Source organism: Sebastes umbrosus, chromosome 1 (genome assembly GCF_015220745.1).
Source record: "Sebastes umbrosus isolate fSebUmb1 chromosome 1, fSebUmb1.pri, whole genome shotgun sequence".
In the NCBI taxonomy this organism is placed as follows: domain Eukaryota; kingdom Metazoa; phylum Chordata; class Actinopteri; order Perciformes; family Sebastidae; genus Sebastes; species Sebastes umbrosus.
In genome coordinates this window covers 31,601,236-31,623,338 of record NC_051269.1, presented here as the reverse complement: position 1 = coordinate 31,623,338, position 22,103 = coordinate 31,601,236, and the positions used below count along the sequence as shown (strand labels likewise).

Sequence of the window (22,103 nt, the reverse complement as noted above, 5' to 3'; positions counted from 1 at the left end):
AAAAAAGTCATAATATTATGAGAATAAAGTCATACGTTTACGAGAAAAAAAGTCATAATATTATGAGAATAAAGTCAGAGGTTTACGAGAAAAAAAGTTGTAATATTATAAGAATAAAGTCATAATTACGAGAAAAAAGTTGTAATATTATGAGAATAAAGTCATAATTACGAGAAAAAAAATCGTAATATTATGAGAATAAAGTCATAAGTTTACGAAAAAAAAGTCGTAATATTACGAGCACTATAATTATTTGAAATGTTGAATATTTTGAATTTCTAGTATATTATATTATATTGCCTGTATACTAGATGGATAGATAGACGTTTGATCCCGAAGGAAATTCAAGTTTCCAGCATCACAGTTCCATAGTGCAAAACATGTTAGTAAAAAGGCAGTAGAAAAGTAAGTAGTGCAAAGTACAAAAAAAATATACCAGATATAAAAATACAAGGAGTTGAAGAAAATTGTTAAAACTGAATATAGTGCAGGGTAACAGCTGTGCTACACGACTATTAAAAAAAGTGAATATAGTGCAGAAGAGACTCTTAAAAATGAGTATAGTGCATTATTATCTGTCCTGCAGATATTATTTTATACTATATAATTATTATATAATAAGGTTATGGAGGGAGTCATGGTAAGAGCATTGTATTGTAGGGTACAAATCCACTTCTAGTTGATAGTTGCTGAACATCCTGAGGGGGGCGCTCATGTAACAAGTTGAACGCAAAACGCTTAAAACTAAAGAAGAAGAATTTCCCCACCGGAAGTTGTTGTTTTTCATCTTCCTGTTGTGTTTTTTGAGGTTCTGCGCGCGCCCTCCGCAGCAGCCGTCATCGAGAAGTCCAACTCAGAAACATTTATAGTTTTATACAGTTGGCGTTAACATTATTGTTGAAGATGTCGGACCCCAAACTGCAGAGCTTCCGGAGCTTTCTAACGGAGCGGTTCACCAGCGTTGCCATGGAGATCTTTGAAGAACTAGAGAGTATAGTGGGGACTTACTACGAGGAGAACAAACGGCTGAGGAGCGTGCTGCACACCGTGCTCAACCCAGAGCTCAAGCTCACCAAGATAGGTCGGTCACCTTTAGGTTAACTCTACACAGACTTACAGTTACTAGATATAACTTATAGCTTCAAGTAAGTTACAGCAAAGTGAAGTTAACGTATTAACGAATCAGCCTGAAAACGAGTTAAAGGGACTATTTGTAACTTTCAGAAATGCTTCTTAACAGCGACCCCTGTGGCCGTCAAGTCAACGAAAGTCAGCGTCGGGCTTGCTCGCTCTCAATATACCTGAACGAGCATCACTCAAAACAGTGAGGCGACACACGTCAGCTAAAACCACAATATCACTCTATATTTCAGCTGCTTGGCAGTAATGTTAGCTGACCAGACGAAGGTCTCTCCATGAACATGATTTAGATCTGATCCTAGTGTTGGCTTTTCCTGCCTCAGCGCAGGCTGAAGCAGCGGGGCTCTGCAGCGTGTCTCCCTGCTCTCTCCGCCCGCAGCCGGAGAGAGCAGAGGAGACACCGGCACCCGGTCGGTAACGAGAAGACAACGTAAATCTCTGTAGAGCTCCGTCACTTCACAAGACACGGAAAACCTCTGTTGGTCTGGAGGAGCTGCAGCAGTTATTTCTGCACAAACGTCCCCTGTGCATTCACTAGATATTCTCAGAGCTAAACTAACTCTTCTGCAGTGTGTAGTGAGCGCGCGTTCACGTCTAGGGGTGGAGCGAGCTGAGCTGTCTGAGTGAAGGCGAGCAGGCAGAGGGGGAGGGTACAGCGGCTACACGCGAACGCGCATATGCGAGCGCGCATGTGTGCCGACCCGCTACATTTATGCGCGTACAAAGTTACAAATAGTCCCTTTAACGTTAGCTAGCTAAACTAACAAACACAATAAACCGTGTAACGCGCAGTCTAAGTTAGCCTATGGTCATATATTTACACGCTGTATTAGCTTTAACTTTACGACAAAAAAGTCCTAATATTACGAGAATAAAGTCATAACTTTACGAGAATTAAGTCATAACTTTATGAGGAAAAAAAACGTAATTTAATGAGAATAAAGTCATACTATTTCAAGAAAAAAGTCGTAAAATTACGATAGTCATAACTTTACGAGAAAATATGTCTTAGTATTATGAGAATAAAGTCGTAATTTAATGAGAAAAAAGTCATAACTTTACGAGAAAATATGTCTTAGTATTATGAGAATAAAGTCGTAATTTAATGAGAATAAAGTCATAACTTTACGAGAAAATACGTCGTAATATTACGAGAATAAAGTCATAACTTTATAAGAAGCCAATGCTGAAGTGCCTCAAACTTGCATTCTTTCTAACAGCCAGCAGGGGGCGACTCCTCTGGTTGCAAAAATAAGTCTGATTGTATAGAAGTCTATGAGAAAATGACCCTACTTCTCACTTGATTTATTACTTATTTATGGTCTCAATTGCTAGTTTCAAGTCTTCTTTAGTACGACATGATGTTCATTTAGTAAATTATGGTCCCATTTAGAGTAAAATAGACCATAAAGCAGGGTACGCTAGGGCGCATCCAAACCTGAGTGCAATAAAAGATCTGGCCATGATCAAGCGAAGAATAGAGAAGAGCAAAATTGTCTCCCTTGACATCTGTCCTACAACTTTTGTTTTCTGGTGTGTAAGAAGAATTACAGCTTCAAGGGGCCAGTACTGTTGTTATATACTTATTATACCCAAAGTGAAGCAAGAGATGTTTAGTTAATAAGTGTTTTCCTTTTTTTCCCTACAATAGATGTTCACCCATACACTGGAGCAACCACAGACGTCAAAGAGCTAATCACTATGGTGGAAATATCAGAGCCGGTTTCTAAAAAGCTTAAAGAAGAGCAAATTGAATATGACATAAGTTTGGACTCAGAACAACAACAACAAGGGCTGGGGGAAGCTGATAACTTTATTACCCCAGATTGTGTGAAAAATGACCCAAAAGAAGAAGACGTAAGTTGGGACTCAGAACAACAACAACAAGGGCTCGGGGCAGCTAATAACTTTATTACCCAGGATTGTGTGAAAAATGACCCAGAAGAAGATGACGTAAAGATGCCCTGCATCACCAACTCATTCCACATTAAAATGGCTGAGTTCAACCCCAACTCTTCAGGCACCCTCACAGCTGATGAAGATGACGACCGTTTAGAATCGGACTCGGATGCAGATTCCCGACAGCTATCCAGGAGCGAAGAAAGCTCAAGTGAAAGCCAGGACCCTCAAAAACATGATACAAAGTCAAAGAAAAGCTTAACGGTAAGTTTGTTTCCATGCCCTAACAGAATAATAATAATAATAATAACTTGATTTATATAGCACTTTTCAACACTGCTGTTGCAAAGTGCTTCACAACCAAGGAAAAATAAAAGAAATCAGGAGGTAGATACAAGATCACAGTAGGCAAATAAAAATAACACATAAAACAGCAGAAGTAAAAACAATGAAGAGATAAGATAAGCAACAGATAAAATAAAAATAAAAAAAGCCAATCGGTAAAAGTGAGTCTTGAGAGATGATTTTAAAAAGGCAGTGAGTTTCTGAGGTGAAGTTCCTTCCTATTCCACAGGGTTGGAGCCTTAACAGCAAAACCCCATAGATCAAAAGTATTTTATGAATAAATCTGACTGACGTATGCGACGATATCTAAACAATAAATGGCTTACATAAGTGTGGGTCACCAGTCCGTCATCAAATGCTGCCACATCTTTGATTTTGGAGCACTGTTGTGCGTACTGGGGCAGAACAATTTTCTAGTTGAAAGCAAAATAATGTAATTTTGCAAATTACTTTATTTATCCTGATTTTAGTGCTATATAAATAAGCATTATTGTTAGGCTTTTACTAGGTATGATCGTGTTAAAAGTAATTAAGTAATTGTTTATTGTTAAAAGCAGAAAACAGAAAGGCAATGGGGCGCAGTGTTTTTTTCCAGCTGAGATGCTTAGGTTGCATCTGATTGCTATGAGCAATATGGCAAATATTAATTTGATTTGGAAAAAAAGTATATTTGATTTGATTAAATATCAAGCGAATATAGCGGTTGTGACGGTTGCTTGTCACGCTCTGCAGTTGGCTTGTCAATACTGCGGTTATTGCGAGAGCTCTAGTTTGGGCTACTATTGGGTGGATGTTAGTTCTGAAATTATAAAGCAACTCATTGATCAGTCGATGGCCAAAAAGTATCAATCCCAATTTTCTTTTACATGCAAAAGACTGAATATTGGCTGATAACAACCACACAAATGTGAAGAGTTTTAAATTGAATGGATCTGATGTTCAGGCTAAGTAAGTATTTTTAAGACATTGCTATCTTGTGCAAATAGTGCTTTGCATTCCACGTTTGTGTGTATAGTTTGTTGCAGATTTAAACTGTGTCCCAAAAAAAACTGGATGCATTTTTAATGCAGATTTCGAGCAATGTGTTAGTCCTGGAAAATTATAAAATGGAGCAAAATGTTCCGGAGAAAAAGTCATACCAGATGGGTTTTCAATGTGCAACTTTATGTTAACGTTACAATGTGACCTGTCATAGTTGGTCCAGGCCCCCTTCATATATTTTTGTCCAGTGTTCATGGACAAGCTGGAGATCATATTGGATCACATTTTCAGTGTTTAATTGATAATTGCTTCCACTCTGAAACCACACAGTTATATCAATACTCGTCTGAAATTTAGCAAACTTAATTTCTGAAATTTGCATAAACAGTTCTCAAGCCAAGAAATCCAGAATCGTCTCTTCTGGCTCACTTAACACTAGAACGGCCATGACGGTCATTTTATGATCGTTTTTAAATTTATTTGTGCAATTTATCTGCGCCATTCTATTTTTATCTTGCGCGCGGTAAATGTTGCATTTTTGTTGCTAAGCAACAGCCTTTGTAAATAAATGAGAAATATGACTGCTGCTTTGAAGATGCTTCAGGACTTGGACAGCGACAATTCTGATGGAGGGGAGCTATCGGAGGTGGAAAGTGACAACGACGGCAACCTTTCCTGGGTCTATGAAAACTCGTCATCCTCATCCGAGAGTGATTCGGAGTACATACTGCAGAAAAAGAGGCGTCCACTTTCACCGGAGACTACGGTCCCGGATGTTCCGTTCACCGCTGATGTTCCAGGTGAGCCCCGGTGTCCTGTGCTGCCTTGTGCTGAAGCCTGTGCTGTTGGCCCACCAGCTCTTGGGCCAAGTGAAGGGCTCAGCCCGCCTTTGGAGTCATCTAGGCCCAATGCGGCTGTGGAAAAGGGGAAGGATGGGACGGTGTGGACGCTCCTTCAACCAACTAAACGTCCAGGTATAAGGCAGAGCCAAAATGTCCTGACAGAAGCTGCTGGCCCCACAGCGCGCGCAAAGCGCAATGTCGAAGATGCACACACAGCCTTCTTGTGTTTGTTTGACGTTGGCATGCTGGAGCACATCAGGGACTGCACTGTGGATGAGGCACATCGGCACAGTGGTGACAGCTCATGGGACCTGACAGTGGCTGAGCTGAAAGCCTTCATAGCCCTTTTATATATCCGTGGAGCTAAAGGGGCAAAATACATGGATCTGAGCAGCCTGTGGTCGGAAAAATGGGGCTTCCTGTTTTTCAAGGAAACCATGTCCAGAAATCGTTTCAGGGAGATAATGAGATTCCTGCGGTTTGATATAAAGAAGACCCGGCGTGCGCGTCTACAGGATGACAAGTTTGCCCTGGTGTCGGCCACTTGGAACAAGTTCGTTCAGAACAGCATAGCCTGCTATAAGCCCGGTGCCAACATCACTATAGATGAACAGTTGTTACCCTGCAAGACCCGATGCAGGTTTACACAGTACACGGGGAATAAACCTGATAACTATGGCATAAAGTTTTGGCTGGCTGTGGATGTCCAGTCAAAATACATGCTAAACGGGGCTCCGTATCTGGGAAAGGAGGATACACGGAGCAGAGGTCAGCTCATGGGAGAGAGTGTGGTGCTGAAACTGGCGGAGCCGTTCCTGGGAAAGGGAAGAAATATTACCACCGACAATTTCTTCACCTCTCTCAAACTGGCAACCGCCTTACAGGCCAAGAAGACCAGCCTGGTTGGCACCCTGAGGAAAACAAACTGTGAGTTGCCCCCCTCTGCTAAAGTGCAAGCGGAACTGTTCCACACAAAGGTGCTGAAATGTGCTGATGCAACGCTCACCATCTACCAGGGAAAGCCAAGGGAGAATGTGTGCATTCTGAGCTCCATGCACACAAGTGTGGGCATCACCGAAGGGCAGAGGGCAAAGCCAGAGTCAGTGAGGTATTATAATGACACTAAGTACGGAGTGGATGTCTTGGATCAGATGGCAAGGGCATACTCCGTAAAAGGCGCCACACGTAGATGGCCAGTGGCTGTCTTTTATAACATCCTCGACCTGGCCGGGATCAATGCCCACGTTCTCTTCAAGGAGTGCACCGGCAGCAAACTGCCTCGGACAAAGTTCATGCAGCAACTGGCAGAGGAGCTGAGAGCAGAGTTCATGGAGGGAAAAATGGCAGCATGGCAGTCGACACAAGGTCCTGGTCAGCAGCAGACACCAAAACGGAGGCAGTGCCAGGTTCGGAAAAGGTGCAACAACAACAAAACCTCCGACACCTGCTTCAATTGTCAAAGACCTGTGTGTGGAAACTGTGTGGGGAGAAGAAAGGTGACTTGCTTTGACTGTGACTAGCCATGCACGCTATTGATGTAATTATTTATTATAAAATTTGGATTGTATGATTGTTCTATAGCCTAAACTTAGTTCTTGGTTCTTTCTTTTGTTTTAGATTAGCTCGTTTCCAGCTTTTTAGATTTTTTTTTGTTTTATAACATATTTGTTAAAATAGAATGTTTCATCATCAAATAAGATACTTTATTATCGTTAATTTTTTTTTTTTTTCTGAGTTACATTGAATAAATTTCTCTACAGAAAAAATACTGGTGTGAATATATGAAGTAATTACGGTTTACTACATTTGATGATGTAAATATTGATAAATGTATGATTAAACTTGTTCAAACGTATATTTTTGTATTATTCCGTTTTTTTAAATATATTCTTACAATAAATGCATTAATCTCTCAATTTGCTATCTATCGTGAGAGATTATAGAGTTTGGATTGAAGCAATCAAAATGACCGCTTATGGCAATTCTAGTAGTTATGCAATTCTGGCACTTCTAGTGTTAAGCCTGACTAACTAACTCAGTATAACTTGAGGCTTTCTCCTCAAACTCTTCCCTGGTTTCATTGTCAGCATAAACCAACCGAACTCTTACTCTATCAAATAAGACTGCTACAAAAAGATATAGGTTCTAGGTCTGAAGATCAACTGGAAATATCCTGGAAAATGATTATATAAAAAAACTGGGAAAACATCTTGATGCCCTTACAGCACGCCTCCAGCCAGTTTTACTTCCTGTTTGGTTATGTTTGGTTAATGTTCTTTCTCAAACAGAGACTGGGGTTGTGGTTAATATTCAGACGTAATTCGTTACCATGGCAACCATATTGCATCGTTTTTCAACCCAGTTTAGATGAAACCAGTTTAGATGAATTTACTGTTTATCAGACCATAAATGAGACATGAATTAGCACAACACACTGACTCTCTCACTCACTCGCTTCTTCACCGTCTCCTCCTGGCGAGGCGGCCGTCTGGCTGCTTCTGCATCGAGGAGCCGCACCGCCGCACGCCGGCCACAGCGCACCGGACGACGGATAGACATGTTGCAGGGGTCCGCTGTCCGCTCCCCGTTGTTTGGACCTGTTAGAGGCCTGCAAACCTCCGGTATCGGCTGCTTTCCTTTAATTTATCTCCTGGAGGAGACGATAATGAATTGCAAGTGAGAGAAACAGTCAGTGTGTTGCGCTAATTCTGCCGGTGGGATTTAGTGTAATTCACTGTGTTGATTGCGCCTGTTCACCGCACATACAAATGACATTGTGAAAATAAACAACACACTAAAGTAACGTGGATGAAAATAAAAATAAATTGAAAACCTGGTGTTAGCTAATGCAATAAGTTGGGCTGGCTAACTACACCTAACTAGCTAACTAACTAGAGAGGAAAAACTGATATATATAAACAGATATAACGCTCTGCTGCTGCTCAGACGCCAACGAGCATCAGTGCGCCTGCGCAAGCTTGGAGGATGACGTATGACTTGCAGCTTCTACTCTAGTCATACGTCATCTTCTCATTTTAGCAACAACCTTCTTTTTTTTAACCTTGAGCACAAAATTAAGCTATTTGTCAAAAGTTGTTTTGTCAGTGTGGCTAATCAACTTAGTCAGGAAATGACTCATAGATATGGAATATCATAGAAATGCCAAAATGCAGTGGAGGGAGGCTTTAATGACTAGTAAAGAATGTTTTGTCCACATTGCAACCCTGGTTTGTTTTTAACAGCTGAAGCATGAAATAATGAGTTTTTCTTTTCTTACTACACAATGAAGAAGCCAAAGTGGTCCCTGCAAAAAACCATGCTAGAGTTACCAAGGTAAGAATGGAGACACTCTGAACGACTACACTTTTATATGTATTATTATATTAATTTATTATATAGCTAATGATATTAACGTGTTTAATACAGGATGAAACCCCACCAATCTTACATTCCTGACCCAGCTGAGTGCCAGTCCTTTTTGGCAAAGCTCACTGAAGCCTTCAAGGATTTTCCAGATGACCAGAAGCCTCTGATAACCAAAATGGGCCTCACGGAAAAGGTGGAATTAGTGGACTGTGCTTTTGGTAAAGTCCCTAAAGGTTGCCCCCTGTCCTACCAGTGCCCTGTGCCATCAGATCGGGATTACAAGATTCATGACGACGCTCCCTTTCGACCGCTGCTTCCCCTGGCTCATCACAGACTCAAGCCCATGTTGGCTTTTCCTACCCTCAGTGCCAAGGAGCAGGAACACGTGAACATCATGCAGATCAACTGGGAGGCAGCGCGCAGTCTGGAGCACTCAACACGTGGACGCAAGGACGCCATAGAGGAGCTGCGGAATCTGCGCTTGACCAACCGTTTCAGGGAGATCTGCAAGCTCAAACCGGGAAGGAGCAATGCGGAGCACCTGATATTCAAGATACAGAGAGGACTACCCAGTAGCAAGACGGCACAGATGGAGGAGGAAATGAAAACCGAAGCTCTTCGGGAATACTGTAAACATTTGAGTGTCAACTGGTCCCCCTGCGGTTTGGTTGTCCATCCGAATGCTCCGTGGCTGGGGGCACTGCCCGACGGGTTGGTGTACGACCCTAAGGAGACGCCCAATTTTGGGCTGGTGCACGTCAAATGCATCGGGTTCCAGAGCTTCATCGAGTGCAAGTTCCTGTTCTGCCGGGACGGAGTCTTGCAACTGAAGAGGACCCACAAGCACTATTGGCACATCCAAGGAGAGATGATGGTGACGGGCACGGAGTGGTGCGATCTGTTGGTGTTTTCCAGAGAAGACATACTGGTTCAACGCATCTACCGAGACACGGCTATTATCAAGGTCATGAAGAAGAAGTTGGATGATTTCTTTTTCTATTACTACTTGCCATGTCTGTTTTAAACTGATGTCATGGCTTGAGCATCATCACACTGCTGTCATACACTACTTGCTGTTCCATCTTTATATACACTCTGTTTTTAACAGATTGCAAACTACTTGAATGTGATATATTTTTTCTGACCACTAATGTTTTACTTGCTTTATTAAATATCTTTCTTATTAGTTTCATTCAATCTAGTCAACAGGAAGTTTGTGATTTGAGTTATGTTCTGTAATTTGTATATTTTCATTAGCCATATACACATTTTTGATCTTTTGTATTTTCTTTTACTTTGAAATGACTGTTGAGACAGCCGGATCCTGCAATTCGAAACTGAAGTTGAGTTTATATTTTCCATGTTTACCCTTCTTACTACTCTCCAAAGGTGCCCTGTTCTAGGGCTGCACCTACTGTAAAGAGTCTGTTATATTATTGATTTAACCTTCTGATCATTTAATCGATTGTTCTGTTAATCATTTAGTCTACAAAATGTTAGAAAATAGTGAAACATGTCTACCTCAGTGTCCTAGAGCCCGAGCTCACATTGATTATGTCTGATACTATCATACAAGATAATGAAAACCAGCAAATACAGACATTTGAGAAGCTGGAACATGTGAACATAATTGTCATTTTTCCTCAAAAAATGACATACATGGCTGATTGATTACTAAAATTGTTGATTTATTTTTTTTCGTCAATTTGTAAACTAATTGTTTGAGCGTTCTTTCTCATGTTGGTTGGGTTAAGTTTTTAATCACATAAGAGGCATTACAGGTTCAAATGTTGGCATAAATGGGAAATTTCAAGAGAAAACACAGTAAGTGGTAACTGATACAGAACACGGCTTTAAGTTGAAAGTTTGAATGTTGAAAAATAAAAAATATTAAATAAAACTTACATTTTATTTCTCCTTTCAATGCTTACACTTTACTTACACTTCAAGTCCTTTCAGGTTGTAACCTTTGAAGAATAGCAAAAAAACACTTACACCTCTTATTCAGCTCCTCTGCGGAGGGTTATGAGGGTCTTAACACGCACACACACACATACAAATCTAGTTGGCCTCTGAGGAAGTCGGACAACACAATTAATCAAAGGACTGTTTTCTGGATGAATCATTTTGTCCATAAATTATCAGAAAATTTGTGAAAATTCCATTTGCCAGTCATAAACTTTTACAGCCTGTGGTGATGTTTTCAAATTGCATGTTTTATTTGACTGCCAATTCAAAGAATAGAGATATTAAGTTAACTATCATATATTACAAAGAAAAACATCAAATTATCCCATTTGAGAAGCTGGAACTAGTGAATGTTTGCCATTTTTCCCCGGGAGAAATCAGAAATGATTTTCTGTAATTTTTAAGTTTAAGTACTTTATAAATACTATTAAACTATCAAAACGCTCAATATATGGAGAAATATACACAGCCCATATTCAGAAATTGCGCGTTTGAAACAAGCCGTTAGGATTTCTGTCCATTTGTGATGTCACAAATCTACAAAATTTAGACCCATTACACGGTTTGAACACACAAAACGGTGTGTCTTTGTCTGATGGAAGGAATGATGCTGCATGCACAAACAAACATGCAAGACAATTGTCATTTCATGTAAACAAAGCTGTAGCCTACAATGCTGGCAGAGACAAGATTAGAAACTACAACATATATGATCACAAATGTAGAACTAAACTCTTTGAGTAGTGGTGTGGTGGTGGAAAGTAAGCACATTTACTTGAGTAATTCTAAGGCAACTGTACCTTAAAGGTCCCATACTGTAAAAAGGGACATTTTCATAGCTTTTATATTATAAAGCAGGTTTAAGTGCTTTTATAAATACTGTGAAAGTATCAAAACGCTCAATATACAGAGAAATACACAGCCCGAATTCAGAGATGTGCATTTGCAACAAGCCGTTAGGATTTTTGTCCATTTGTGATGTCACAAATCTACAAAATTTAGACCCATTACACGGTTTGAAACGTAAACATTCTAAATGTGTCCCAGTTTATTTCCTGTTGCAGTGGATGTGAATGACATCAGCTGACAGGGAAATAAACATGGACCCCAAACTGTTGCCAAGCAACACAATTCCATTGTAATTCCGTTGAAATGCACTAAAACTATTAAACTATCAAAACGCTCAATATACGGAGAAATATACACAGCCCATATTCAGAAATTGCGCGCTTGAAACAAGCCGTCAGGATTTCTGTCCATTTGTGATATCACAAATCTACAAAATGTAGACCCATTACACGGTTTGAAACGTAAACATTCTAAATGTGTCCCAGTTTATTTCCTGTTGCAGTGAATGTGAATGACATCAGCTGACAGGGAAATAAACATGGACCCCAAACTGTTGCCTAGCAACACAATTCCATTGTAATTCTGTTGAAATGCACTAAAACAGAGCGTTTCAGACAGAGGGTAAATACAGGTATATTCAGGCAGACAGTACGAGGAAAATAAAGTGTTTTTTGAACATTAAAGCAGGTAAACATGTTCTAATAGAAACACAAAATAAAAGTATGAACCTGGAAATGAGCACCATATGGGACCTTTAATGCACATTTTGAACAGACAAAAAATTAGGAAGGGAAACCACTACTATTGGCTAAATACAAAACAGCACTACAACACACACCAAAAGAGGGCAGTAAGGCACTTTTTCATTCACTAGCTGCCACAACTATGAAGATGAAGAAGAGGAGGAAGAGGAGGAAGAGGAGGGGGGCAGGCAGCTGCCTGGTGACGGCCGGAGTGAACCGCTCCCCCAGCAGCCGTCAGTCTGAACCAACAGAAGACATTACCGGAGACAGCTCGGTGTCAATACAGTAGTAACGTTTACTGTTACCGGGAGACACGTTTTTTACAACTTTGAGTAGTCGGTAACGTTAATCCTGGAAACCGTTATCGTTGGTGATGATGTGAAACTGACTGTTGCTTCGAGTTTCAGCGTTAAAGTAACGTAACGTCAGCTCACTGTAACATTAGTGGTGTCTAGCAGAGCAACAGCTACACTAGAGGTAACCTCAGTGTTTACGGTCACGTCGAGGAAACAACCCAGCAGGTGGCCAGGGTACTCGGTAAAGATGGGTGACATAAACCCATCGACATCTCATCCATATCAATCGGAGGTAAGTGTTTTTATATAGCGTTAACTGTGTTTCAGTGAGTAGTAAGCAGACATCAACAAGCTAACGACGTTGATGGAGGCTGCTGTCACCACAACACGGTGTAGCTGCTGTTAGCTTCAGTTAGCTTACTGTGTGCTACATGTTGTCATTATGTTAGACATTAAATAAGTTAACAGACAAGCTTAGTTCAACCTGGCACTACTATATAAGTTGTGTGTAAAGAATGAGTCGTTATCTTTACTTGTAGATGGTACTTTTTGTAAGATGATGCTAAAGTTAGCTCACTGTGTGCTACATGTTGTCATCATGTTACCTACTGGCTGCAGACATTAACATGAGTTACACACATTCAGACAAGCTTAGTTCAGACTGGCACTACTATATAAGTTAAAGAATCATTACTTGTACAGATTGTACTTTGTAAGATGTGTTGATGCTAAAGTTAGCTCAAGAAAGAAAACATCCCAGCATGCTAACATGATAGTTTGCTCACTAAGCATCACATCATCTGCTTTAATGGTCAGGTAAACAGTTTGCTAACACTTTATGCCTTGTTATGACTCTTTGACTCTTCAATTGGACTTGATTTGTTGCTTCATAGTTTTGTTTAGCTACAGTAGGTAAAGTCCACCAACACGGTGTAGCAGCTGCTGTTAGCTCACTGTGTGCTACATGTTGTCATCATGTTATCTACTGGCTGCAGACATTAACATGAGTTACACACATTCAGACAAGCTTAGTTCAACCTGTCACTGCTATATAAGTTAAAGAATCAGGGTCATTACTTGTACAGATGGTACTTTCTATTTTATTCTAACGTTTTTATCTATTTTGTTATTATACTGTTTGACTTGCACCAACATAACCAAAGCAAGTTCCCAGTGTAAATCTCTTACACCTGGCAATAAACACAATTCTGATTCTGATTGTAAGATGTGTTGATGCTAAAGATAGCTTAATGTCTCATCGAAAAGAAAACAGTCCTTCATGCTAACATTAATGTTTGCTTTACTAAGCATCATCTGCTTTAATGGTCAGGTAACAGTTTGCTAACACTTTATATGTCTTTATGACTCTTTGACAGTCTTCAATTTCGACTTGATTTGTTGCTTCATAGTTGTGTTTTGCTCCAGTAGTTAAACTCCACCAACAGCAACAGCAGCTATCTTCTTAGCATTAGTTACTTATTCAAGATTCAAGATTCAAGATGATTTGGTTATACAGGTACAATCGTGTGAAATGCTTTTTTGCTGGGAAGCTCCATTAAAATAATAAGTTAAATTACAACTATATAAGGAAATACTTTGCACAAGGGCATATTAAGAACATATACATTAAGAACATATACTGTATATACAGTATAAGATGTATTTTTGTGTGAGAAGGTGTCTGTGTACGAGTTATCTATTAAAAAGTCTGATGGTTTGGGGGAAAAACTGTTCCTCAGTCTGCTGGTGAGAGTCCCTGGGGGTCCTGTATCTTCTACTGTCTTATTTAGCCAGCTATTAGCCATCCGACATAGCTAATATTATCTGTCGTGTCTGTTTAGTTGGTTAATCACTGGGGGCTGGTTGGTAGGGAGATTCCTCTGACGAGTCCAGAGAGACATCAGGTGTAATGTCAGGATGTGTAGTTTTGATGCAGCTACTAATGTTTCATTGACTGTTACTGTTTTACAGGCTTTCAGTCCGCCATACAGGAGGAGGAGGACAGTAGAGGACTTTAACAAGTTTTGCACTTTCGTCTTGGCCTATGCTGGTTACATCCCATACCCCCAAGAGGTGAGTTAAATGTGCCTGTAGAGACTCTTTATCTTCACGTCATCTTTTTAATGTTAATGTTTTATCCATCTACATTTAGTTACCTCTAAGGGACTGTTGTATGTAGTTACTGTATGTTTCCACATGTAAACAAAGTCAGATAAACAGCTGAGAAAAATGTCCTGGTATAGAGTAGAAAAACCTAAAGAAATCAAAATACACGGGGCGGCAAGTAAAAAATCTATCATAAGAAGGTGGCTAAATCCAGTACCACCTACACTGGATGATTGGTATGGAATAATCTTTGAAATATTTCAAATGGAAGAGTTGACTTACTCTTTGAGGATCCAAAAGGGCACATTTTATCAGATTTGGAATAAATGAATCGAATTTATAACCCCAATAAGAGCAGACTTTGTATGACTCCAATGACTTTCTTTTCCTCTCTTCTTGCTGAGAATACTAAGAATGTAATGTAAGCTCCCTTGGCTATAATGTATATAGTTATATCTTTAATAGAGTGTGAGATAGGCATATGTAAGAAAGCTAAATGTAACCGCTGATAGTTTGATGGAGAAGTTTGCATGGGCATGTAGGCTGTATATGTGCGTCAGAAAAGATACATACTACTGTTTATTCACACAAAAGTATGTTGAACGATAGTACACTTGTTGAGTATGTAGTGCATAAGATGTGATTTCCGACTAAGCCTTTACATTTACAAAGAATCTGAATGGACTGTTTGCCCTCTGGGAAAATCGTTGGATGGATTTAAAAGGAAGCGCATGTTTAAAACATTTTGCATAAATCCTGCATATCTGTTGTGATTGACATTGATCAGTCTAGACTTTGTGTTGGAGGATGTCATTATCTGGAAAGGCGTAGTGAAACTACTGACATACTGTCTATAAGTACATATCGTTTATTTAATCTTAAATTGTGTCAACTCTGTAATTTGGATACAAGATGTTGAGTTCTCTTTTGCTCATTGAAATGCGTCTTCCGTTTAAGGACAGGGAGGCAGATAGCGAGACAATGAGATTATCTTAAACTGATTCTTTTGTCACTGTAGTTTCTCTGGCTCCAAATATTTATTTTAGTTTCAGCACGCCCTCTGCAAAGAATGAACCCTTTGCTTAACATTTGGCAAGAATACTTTCTTTGCACACAAGATTTCAGTTGTGGCTCAGTTATTAGTGTAACACATGGCTTCATGGCCTACTGCCTAGTTTGCTGGATCGGTCCGGATATATTACATTTAGATCCTCCTTCTCCTACACTGCTTTTTGTCACTTTAACTCCTGGTCACACTGTTCATCAATTCTTAATCATGTTCATTTATTATGGTTGAAAACATTGGTTATAATAAAAGCATAGTAATTAAAACATGCACCTCCACTTCCCAAAACATTGAATCCCTATACTGTTGTCAAGGGAGGCTGCTTTTACAGTGTTGGATTTAGTATCTGTTGTTGCACACACCATTTTTTTCCAAACTCCAACAAGTAAGACCCTCTAGGTGGCAGGGATGTTCTGGTAAAGTTTTCATAACCTTCGTAGCTTCATCAAAGATTGTGGTCATACCCTCCAGTTCTGCGACTATGGCAAAAACATTGCTTGAATATTGATGAATGATTTTTACTATAGTCATTTTCTTTCAAACCAAAAACAAAGTATGACAGATTTAGATTCTGACTCATTTTGTTCAAGTTGTGGTTGTTCCTTCGAAGATATTTCTGTCACCGTGTCGCTCTTTTGTTTCCCTCTAACACGTGCTAGATTTGTTTTTGCTTCAGCCCTCCTTTGTCTGTGCACATTTCGTCACTTTGTGCAAGGCTGTCTTATCATTTGTTGATACATAATGATAGTTTTATGCACCAGAGCTCCTTGCTAATGCAAATATAGCTACCTTGTTGTCATGTTAGAATAAGAGCTCATAGAGGTCTGAATTACAGTTGTAAAATTTAATAATATGATAAATACAATTTTGGGTGTAAAAACCCAATTTTGGTGGCCTCTGGTGCATTCTAATGACACTACTCCATCATATACACTGTAAAGGAGAATTAGGCTTCTTGTGTGTTTTAGCCCACACAGTCTGTAAATAGATATTCAAATTTAAAACAACGGAGGCTAGTGGTCGCAAAATGTACACCGTAGCAAATCGCAACTTTTCCATCAAAACTATTTTATTAGGATCAAAAATGTATACAATAAAGTAACCAGCTGTTCTTAAATGAATATTCGGCTACTTTATTATTTTTTATTATAATATTATTATTATTTGGCCGGCAGCCGGCGCTTATGAAAGGCTCTGACTTTAGCATTGCCTGCAGTCTGATTGCTGCTCACTCTTTTGAAATGGATTCATAACACCACAGTGAGGACACAGTGATATTCATTCAGTTAATGCCAATTAAAATGATAATCAAAGACCAAATCCTTGTAGTCGGAAGCTGCACCTTACCCACACAGACCTCTAAACTGGTACAGTATATCATAATCATTGGTACAAATGCAATGTATTGATTGGTAATGGGGGATATTACAGGATATGGTCATCTTATTGTTGAGTGGATGTTTGCACTCACTGACCCCTTTTTCTCCCATTTATTGTTCCAGGACTCTCCACTGCGCAGTAGTTCCAGTCCTCCCAACAGTACAGGCAGCACAGCTGACAGTGATGGCTGGACCCCCGGACCCCCAGCCTCCTGCCCCCAGCGCCCTCCAAAGGTCCCGCAGGACAGGAGCAGGAAACGTCCACAGCCCGGACCCACAATGTCCAGTCACGCCAAGGACGACGTAAGTTGAATTGATGTCACATCATTAGCGTATTATGTTCACCTTCCTCCCTTTAACCCTTCAAAAACAGATCTCCCACAGATGTTTAAATCAGTCTAAAATAAAAACCACAACAGCCAGAGCATATTATTTCTTTATAGCAGACCGTTGCTATGTATTACACACCGTTGCTATGGCTGCAGTTCTGATGTCGGACTCTGGCGGACGCTTTTTGTGTCAAATTATTGATTTCTTAAGTAAGTAGCCGTGTAATAAGCGGGATAATGTACAGCTAGCCAGCCACTCGCTGTACATTATCCCTTACTTAATGACTGACATAACCTTGTAGCTTTGGTTGTACAGATTTTAGGGATATGAAGCATTTGAAGATACTCCAAGAAATGCCATCGCAATAAGCAAAAATACCAATGTAGGCACTGGCGGACCATTTCTATTGCAGAGTTCAAAGGGTTAAACATACTTGCCCCTTTTTCTCTTTTGCAGCACACGATCACCACCTTGCACCCAGATGACCGCAGGAAAGCTGACAAGCTGAAGAAGAAGAAAAGGAGAAAGGAGAGGGAGCATGCGGCTGGTGAGGAAAGTGGGGTTCAGCAGGCCCACTCGGCCGTCCCAGAGCTGCCGTACCCCGTCGCCTTTGGTGGCCGAACGATCAAAGAAGAGCCTGAAGATGATATCAGCATTCCCCTCCACCCGCAGAGTCTGCATAGTCCAGCCCCCTGCAAGGAGGAGCCCAGTGAGGAGCGTCGAAACTGGGACGGTCAAGACATGGAAGAAGGGGTGGTGAAGGTACAGAAGGTGGAGGGCCTTGCAGGAAACAGAACGGTGTTCCGCCAGGGAAAACAAGTGGTGTTCAGAGACGAAGATGGATCAGGAGAGGACGAGGACATCATGGTGGACTCAGGTAAGGTTTCTTATTGGTGCATATATTTATGGCTGCAACTAACGATTATTCATTGTAGATTAATCTGTTGATAATTTTCTCCGCAAATCAATTAGTTGTTTGGTCTATAAAATGTCGATCAGTGTTTCCCAAAGCCCAAAATGACGTCCTCGAAAGTCTTGTTTTGTCCACAACTCAAAGATATTCAGTTTACTGTCACAGAGGAGTAAAGAAGTTGGTTAGATAGTCAGAAACTTTACTGTCCACAATCAACATGAGTTACAAATAAGACAATAGTAAGAAACGGTAAAAACAAAAAACATTGGAGGAGCTTGGAGTTCAATCATATACAGTCAAATACAGTTTCGTAGGCCTGTTACAAATGTACAATTTGCAAAATCCAATGTGCAAATTCAGCACAGGGTGGGGGTGAGGAGGTTGCCCTGTAAGCTACAATTAACTACATGTTTAATAATTTAAATGCGCTGGGGACAAATGATTTCTTATTGACAATTTTGGTAGCTCGTGGCAATCTAAAGCGCCTTCCTGAGGGGAGCAATTCAAATTGTGGGTACAATGGATGGGACGGGTCACCTGTTATGTCAAGAGCTTTCTTTTTGGTATTCAGTACACACCTGCTGCTTAGTTGCACCTGTGGTTTCCCTGTAATTTTCCTGGCTGTGTTAACCGCTCTTGACAGTTTCTGTTTACATTTGATATTCACATGTCTGTACCAAGCGACCATGTTAAAGGACAAGATGCTTTCCACCAGAAACCAGAAACTATTCACATTTAAGAGGCTGGAATCAGAGAATTTTGACTTTTTTTTAACCTTAAAAAATTGCTCAACCTGATTAATCGATTATCAAAATGTAATAGTCGACGACTAGTCAATCAATCCTTGCAGCTCAACATATATTGCATTGTTACAAGTTTGACAAAGTGACCAAGCTTAACTCGCCGTGTGCTCTCTCCTGTCCTCTCAGACGACGACTCGTGGGACCTGGTGACGTGTTTCTGCATGAAGCCGTTTGCGGGCCGGGCCATGATCGAGTGCAACAAGTGTAACACCTGGATCCACCTGTCGTGCGCTAAGATCCGCAAGAACCACGTGCCAGAGACATACGTGTGCCAGAGCTGCCGAGAGTCGCACGGAACCCTCGATGCCCGCCGCTCCTACCGCCCGCGCATAGGCCCGCGCAAGCATCTGCTAGAATGACCCCAGGTACGAACCCTGAACTCTGACCCCCCCTTCCACTCCTGCTTCCCCTTCACCTGCTGGACTGACCCTTCCTCAAATTCAGGTCTTGCACCCTTCAGTCTCTGTCCTTCTTGGTCAGCCATGAACTCACATTTTCTACGAACACTTTGGTGGACCTATCCCTACAGCCCTTATCCCATTTGAAAACAGTTTGAGTGCTATTTTAGATTTACTTAAGGTTTGTTCCTGCTTCCCTACAGACTCTGTGCGTAAGGCAATCACTGAATGGATGTCTGTCTGTAGATGACATTAGCATAGCAGCAAACCTCTACTGTTGGTGTCTCGTGAACACTGGAAACATTTGAACTGCCATATTGAGAGAGAGAGAGAATACCCTCACAACTGCCACCCACTATGGTGCATGCTGGGATTTGTGGGAAAGACAGTTTGCACTTTTTTTTAAAGAATCCATATGACCTTTCTGTCATAGGGCCAGGTATGTCTTTCTGATTAAACTGGATTTCTCTTACACGCGTCTTGTTACACGATTAACCGTTAAAAATGAGAAAACAAGTTAAGCCTTGTGTTAATTGCTTCAGATGGTGCTATAGTATTAAGCTGAGGTATAATCCAATATAACAAAGATGTAGGATAAGCGACTAGAGTCTGCATCCGCTTTCATGTTTGTTGTTCTGTTTTTGTTATTGAAGACATTGTGAAAGAATATCATTGAGGCTTGAAGCCCGTACGACCGAACCAAGCGCTTGTTCCTCTCCCTTCTACTTCACAAACCGTCTTCCAGCCTCCGCTACTCCTCTGAATCAAGATGTTTCTTGGCCACACATGAAGCTTTCACACAATTTACTCCTCATGTTTAAACAGTGTTCCTTTTTCACCAGAGTTCTGTTTCTGATGATTTTTTTTTTTCATAATAAATAACTTGTTATTTCACAGATTTAAAAAAATAAATAAATTAAAAAAGAAAAAAAAAAAGCACCACATAACCGACAAGATTCAGATGACAGAGTTTTCAGTAAAGGTGTTTTCTTTTGCCTCTGCTCAGTTGTTTTAGCTGCATTTTATGACCGGATTGAACAGTGGTATTGTTCTTTACTTTTATTTTCCAAGTCATTATTTATATTCATTAACCGTTTCATGCTCATGACAGAGTCTTCAGAGACAAGTATATTAATGGAAGGGAACTCCTATGGCCGTCCTGTTTAAGTATCAACAGATAAAAAGCTATCTTAACTGGAATAGTGTTGTTAGAAAGATTCTCTCAAGAGTCCGGTTGAAATTATGCATGTGAGTGTGTGTTTGTTTCGATGGTTGACACTGCGAGGGTGTTGGTAATGCATGTGCTGCTATGGCTCGACTAAAGCTCCATGGTTTTTGGTCTTTTGTAAGACAGAGAAATGGATATCTGCAAAGATCCGTGGGCAGGGTCGGTTTGTTTTGTTTGTCTCTGAAGGGTCGGATCAGAAGAAGAACTCTGTCTCTAATCACCTCTCACTAACGTTTTCACAGCAGTATTCAGCAGCGGGGTTTAGATGTTTTACCCTAAAACTTGCTGGAAATTGGATTCTAAGCTTTGTTATTCATGTGCCATCTGCTGTTGTTTCTGATTATATAAAAGCCATACTGTAGTGACAGATTTTAGACTCAGAACCTTTATATTAGTCCAGGATGGGATTTTACAATGCAGAATCAATGACTTGACAACGACTAAAACACACAATGAATGTTTGGTATGTTAAGAACACACGACTTTCTAAGAGTTCAAAGTGGTTAAGCTCATCTCTGCACTCTTGTCTTCTGGTATTTACAAGTGTTGGTTCACTGGTTCGTACCAAGCAATCGCCAGATCTTAAAAAAAACATCAGGTCGTGATGTTTTTAAGACGTTTCAAGACCTAAAATTATTTGCTGTCTCTCAGGGCGTTCATGTCCTGAAGAGAACCTGAAGCGACGTCTTCAGGCATTTCTAATTTTAGTCTGCGTCTTTAAGACATCAGTGGAATTAATGTTAGCAATGCTCATTGTGATACAGCTCGTTTATTCTGATCTTGGGTTAATCCTATCCCCTTATTGAGAAAGCGTTGTCTGTTCTGTGGTGCAAACTGTTTCTGTGAAACTATTGTAAACTATTGTAAATAAAGAGTTACCATTTTAACTTGTTGCTTTTTGTCTTTTTAAAGGTACAGTGTGTAGGATATGTCGACATCAAATGGTGTGTTTGCAGATTGCAACCAACTAAGTACCCCTCCGCTCACTCCTCCCTTTCCGAGAGTGCTGCGGTAACATGAGCCGCTGAATGCAAAACCAACGTCGTTCGCCTCGCTCAGAGGCCATCCTTACCATAATAACACTACTTTAGGAGCAACGGAAGTCAGACGGTGGCTCACGTTCCCGCAGTTTCCCAAGCGTGTCACTGAACTACGGTGGCCTTTAGGTAACGTAAAAACGCGAAAGGCTTTGCCATTCCGTGCTTTCTTAATTTTGGCATTTAGTCTTAGTCTTAAAATAAAAATGCATATTAGTTTTAACCACATTTTAGTCATTTTTACCCTTCATAGTTTTAGTCTAGTTTAGTCTAGTTTTAGTCGACGAAAAGTCATTCTATTTTAGTCAAAATACTTTCTCTCTTAATTTTGTAATCTTTTTTTTTATTTAATCTTAGTCATGTTTAGTAACCACATTATATTGAACATTTCTGTTATTTTAGTCAAACTTATTT

General features: G+C 40.3%; 2 protein-coding genes across 3 annotated transcripts; both read left to right on the top strand.

The window, feature by feature from the left end:
* The first annotated feature begins 754 nt into the window (after positions 1-754).
* On the top strand, positions 755-10,474 carry LOC119484743. Of its 2 annotated transcripts, XM_037763823.1 has the most exons (4): positions 755-1,081; positions 2,792-3,303; positions 8,497-8,540; positions 8,634-10,474. In XM_037763823.1, the coding sequence occupies exons 1-4, from the start codon at positions 904-906 to the stop codon at positions 9,595-9,597; spliced, it is 1,698 nt and encodes a 565-aa protein (XP_037619751.1). In that variant the 5' UTR covers positions 755-903; the 3' UTR covers positions 9,598-10,474. The 2 variants fall into 2 exon arrangements, with proteins under 2 accessions (XP_037619751.1, XP_037619742.1); XM_037763814.1 differs by lacking the exons at positions 8,497-8,540; positions 8,634-10,474 and adding an exon at positions 4,961-7,062 and having other exon boundaries at positions 757-1,081.
* A 1,810-nt stretch (positions 10,475-12,284) lies between these two features.
* On the top strand, positions 12,285-21,539 carry phf13 (PHD finger protein 13). Its single transcript, XM_037763855.1, has 5 exons — positions 12,285-12,721; positions 14,401-14,502; positions 17,104-17,283; positions 17,767-18,187; positions 19,153-21,539. Exons 1-5 carry the CDS (start codon positions 12,677-12,679, stop codon positions 19,383-19,385), a joined length of 981 nt encoding a protein of 326 aa, XP_037619783.1. The 5' UTR covers positions 12,285-12,676; the 3' UTR covers positions 19,386-21,539.
* The last annotated feature ends 564 nt before the right edge of the window (positions 21,540-22,103 follow it).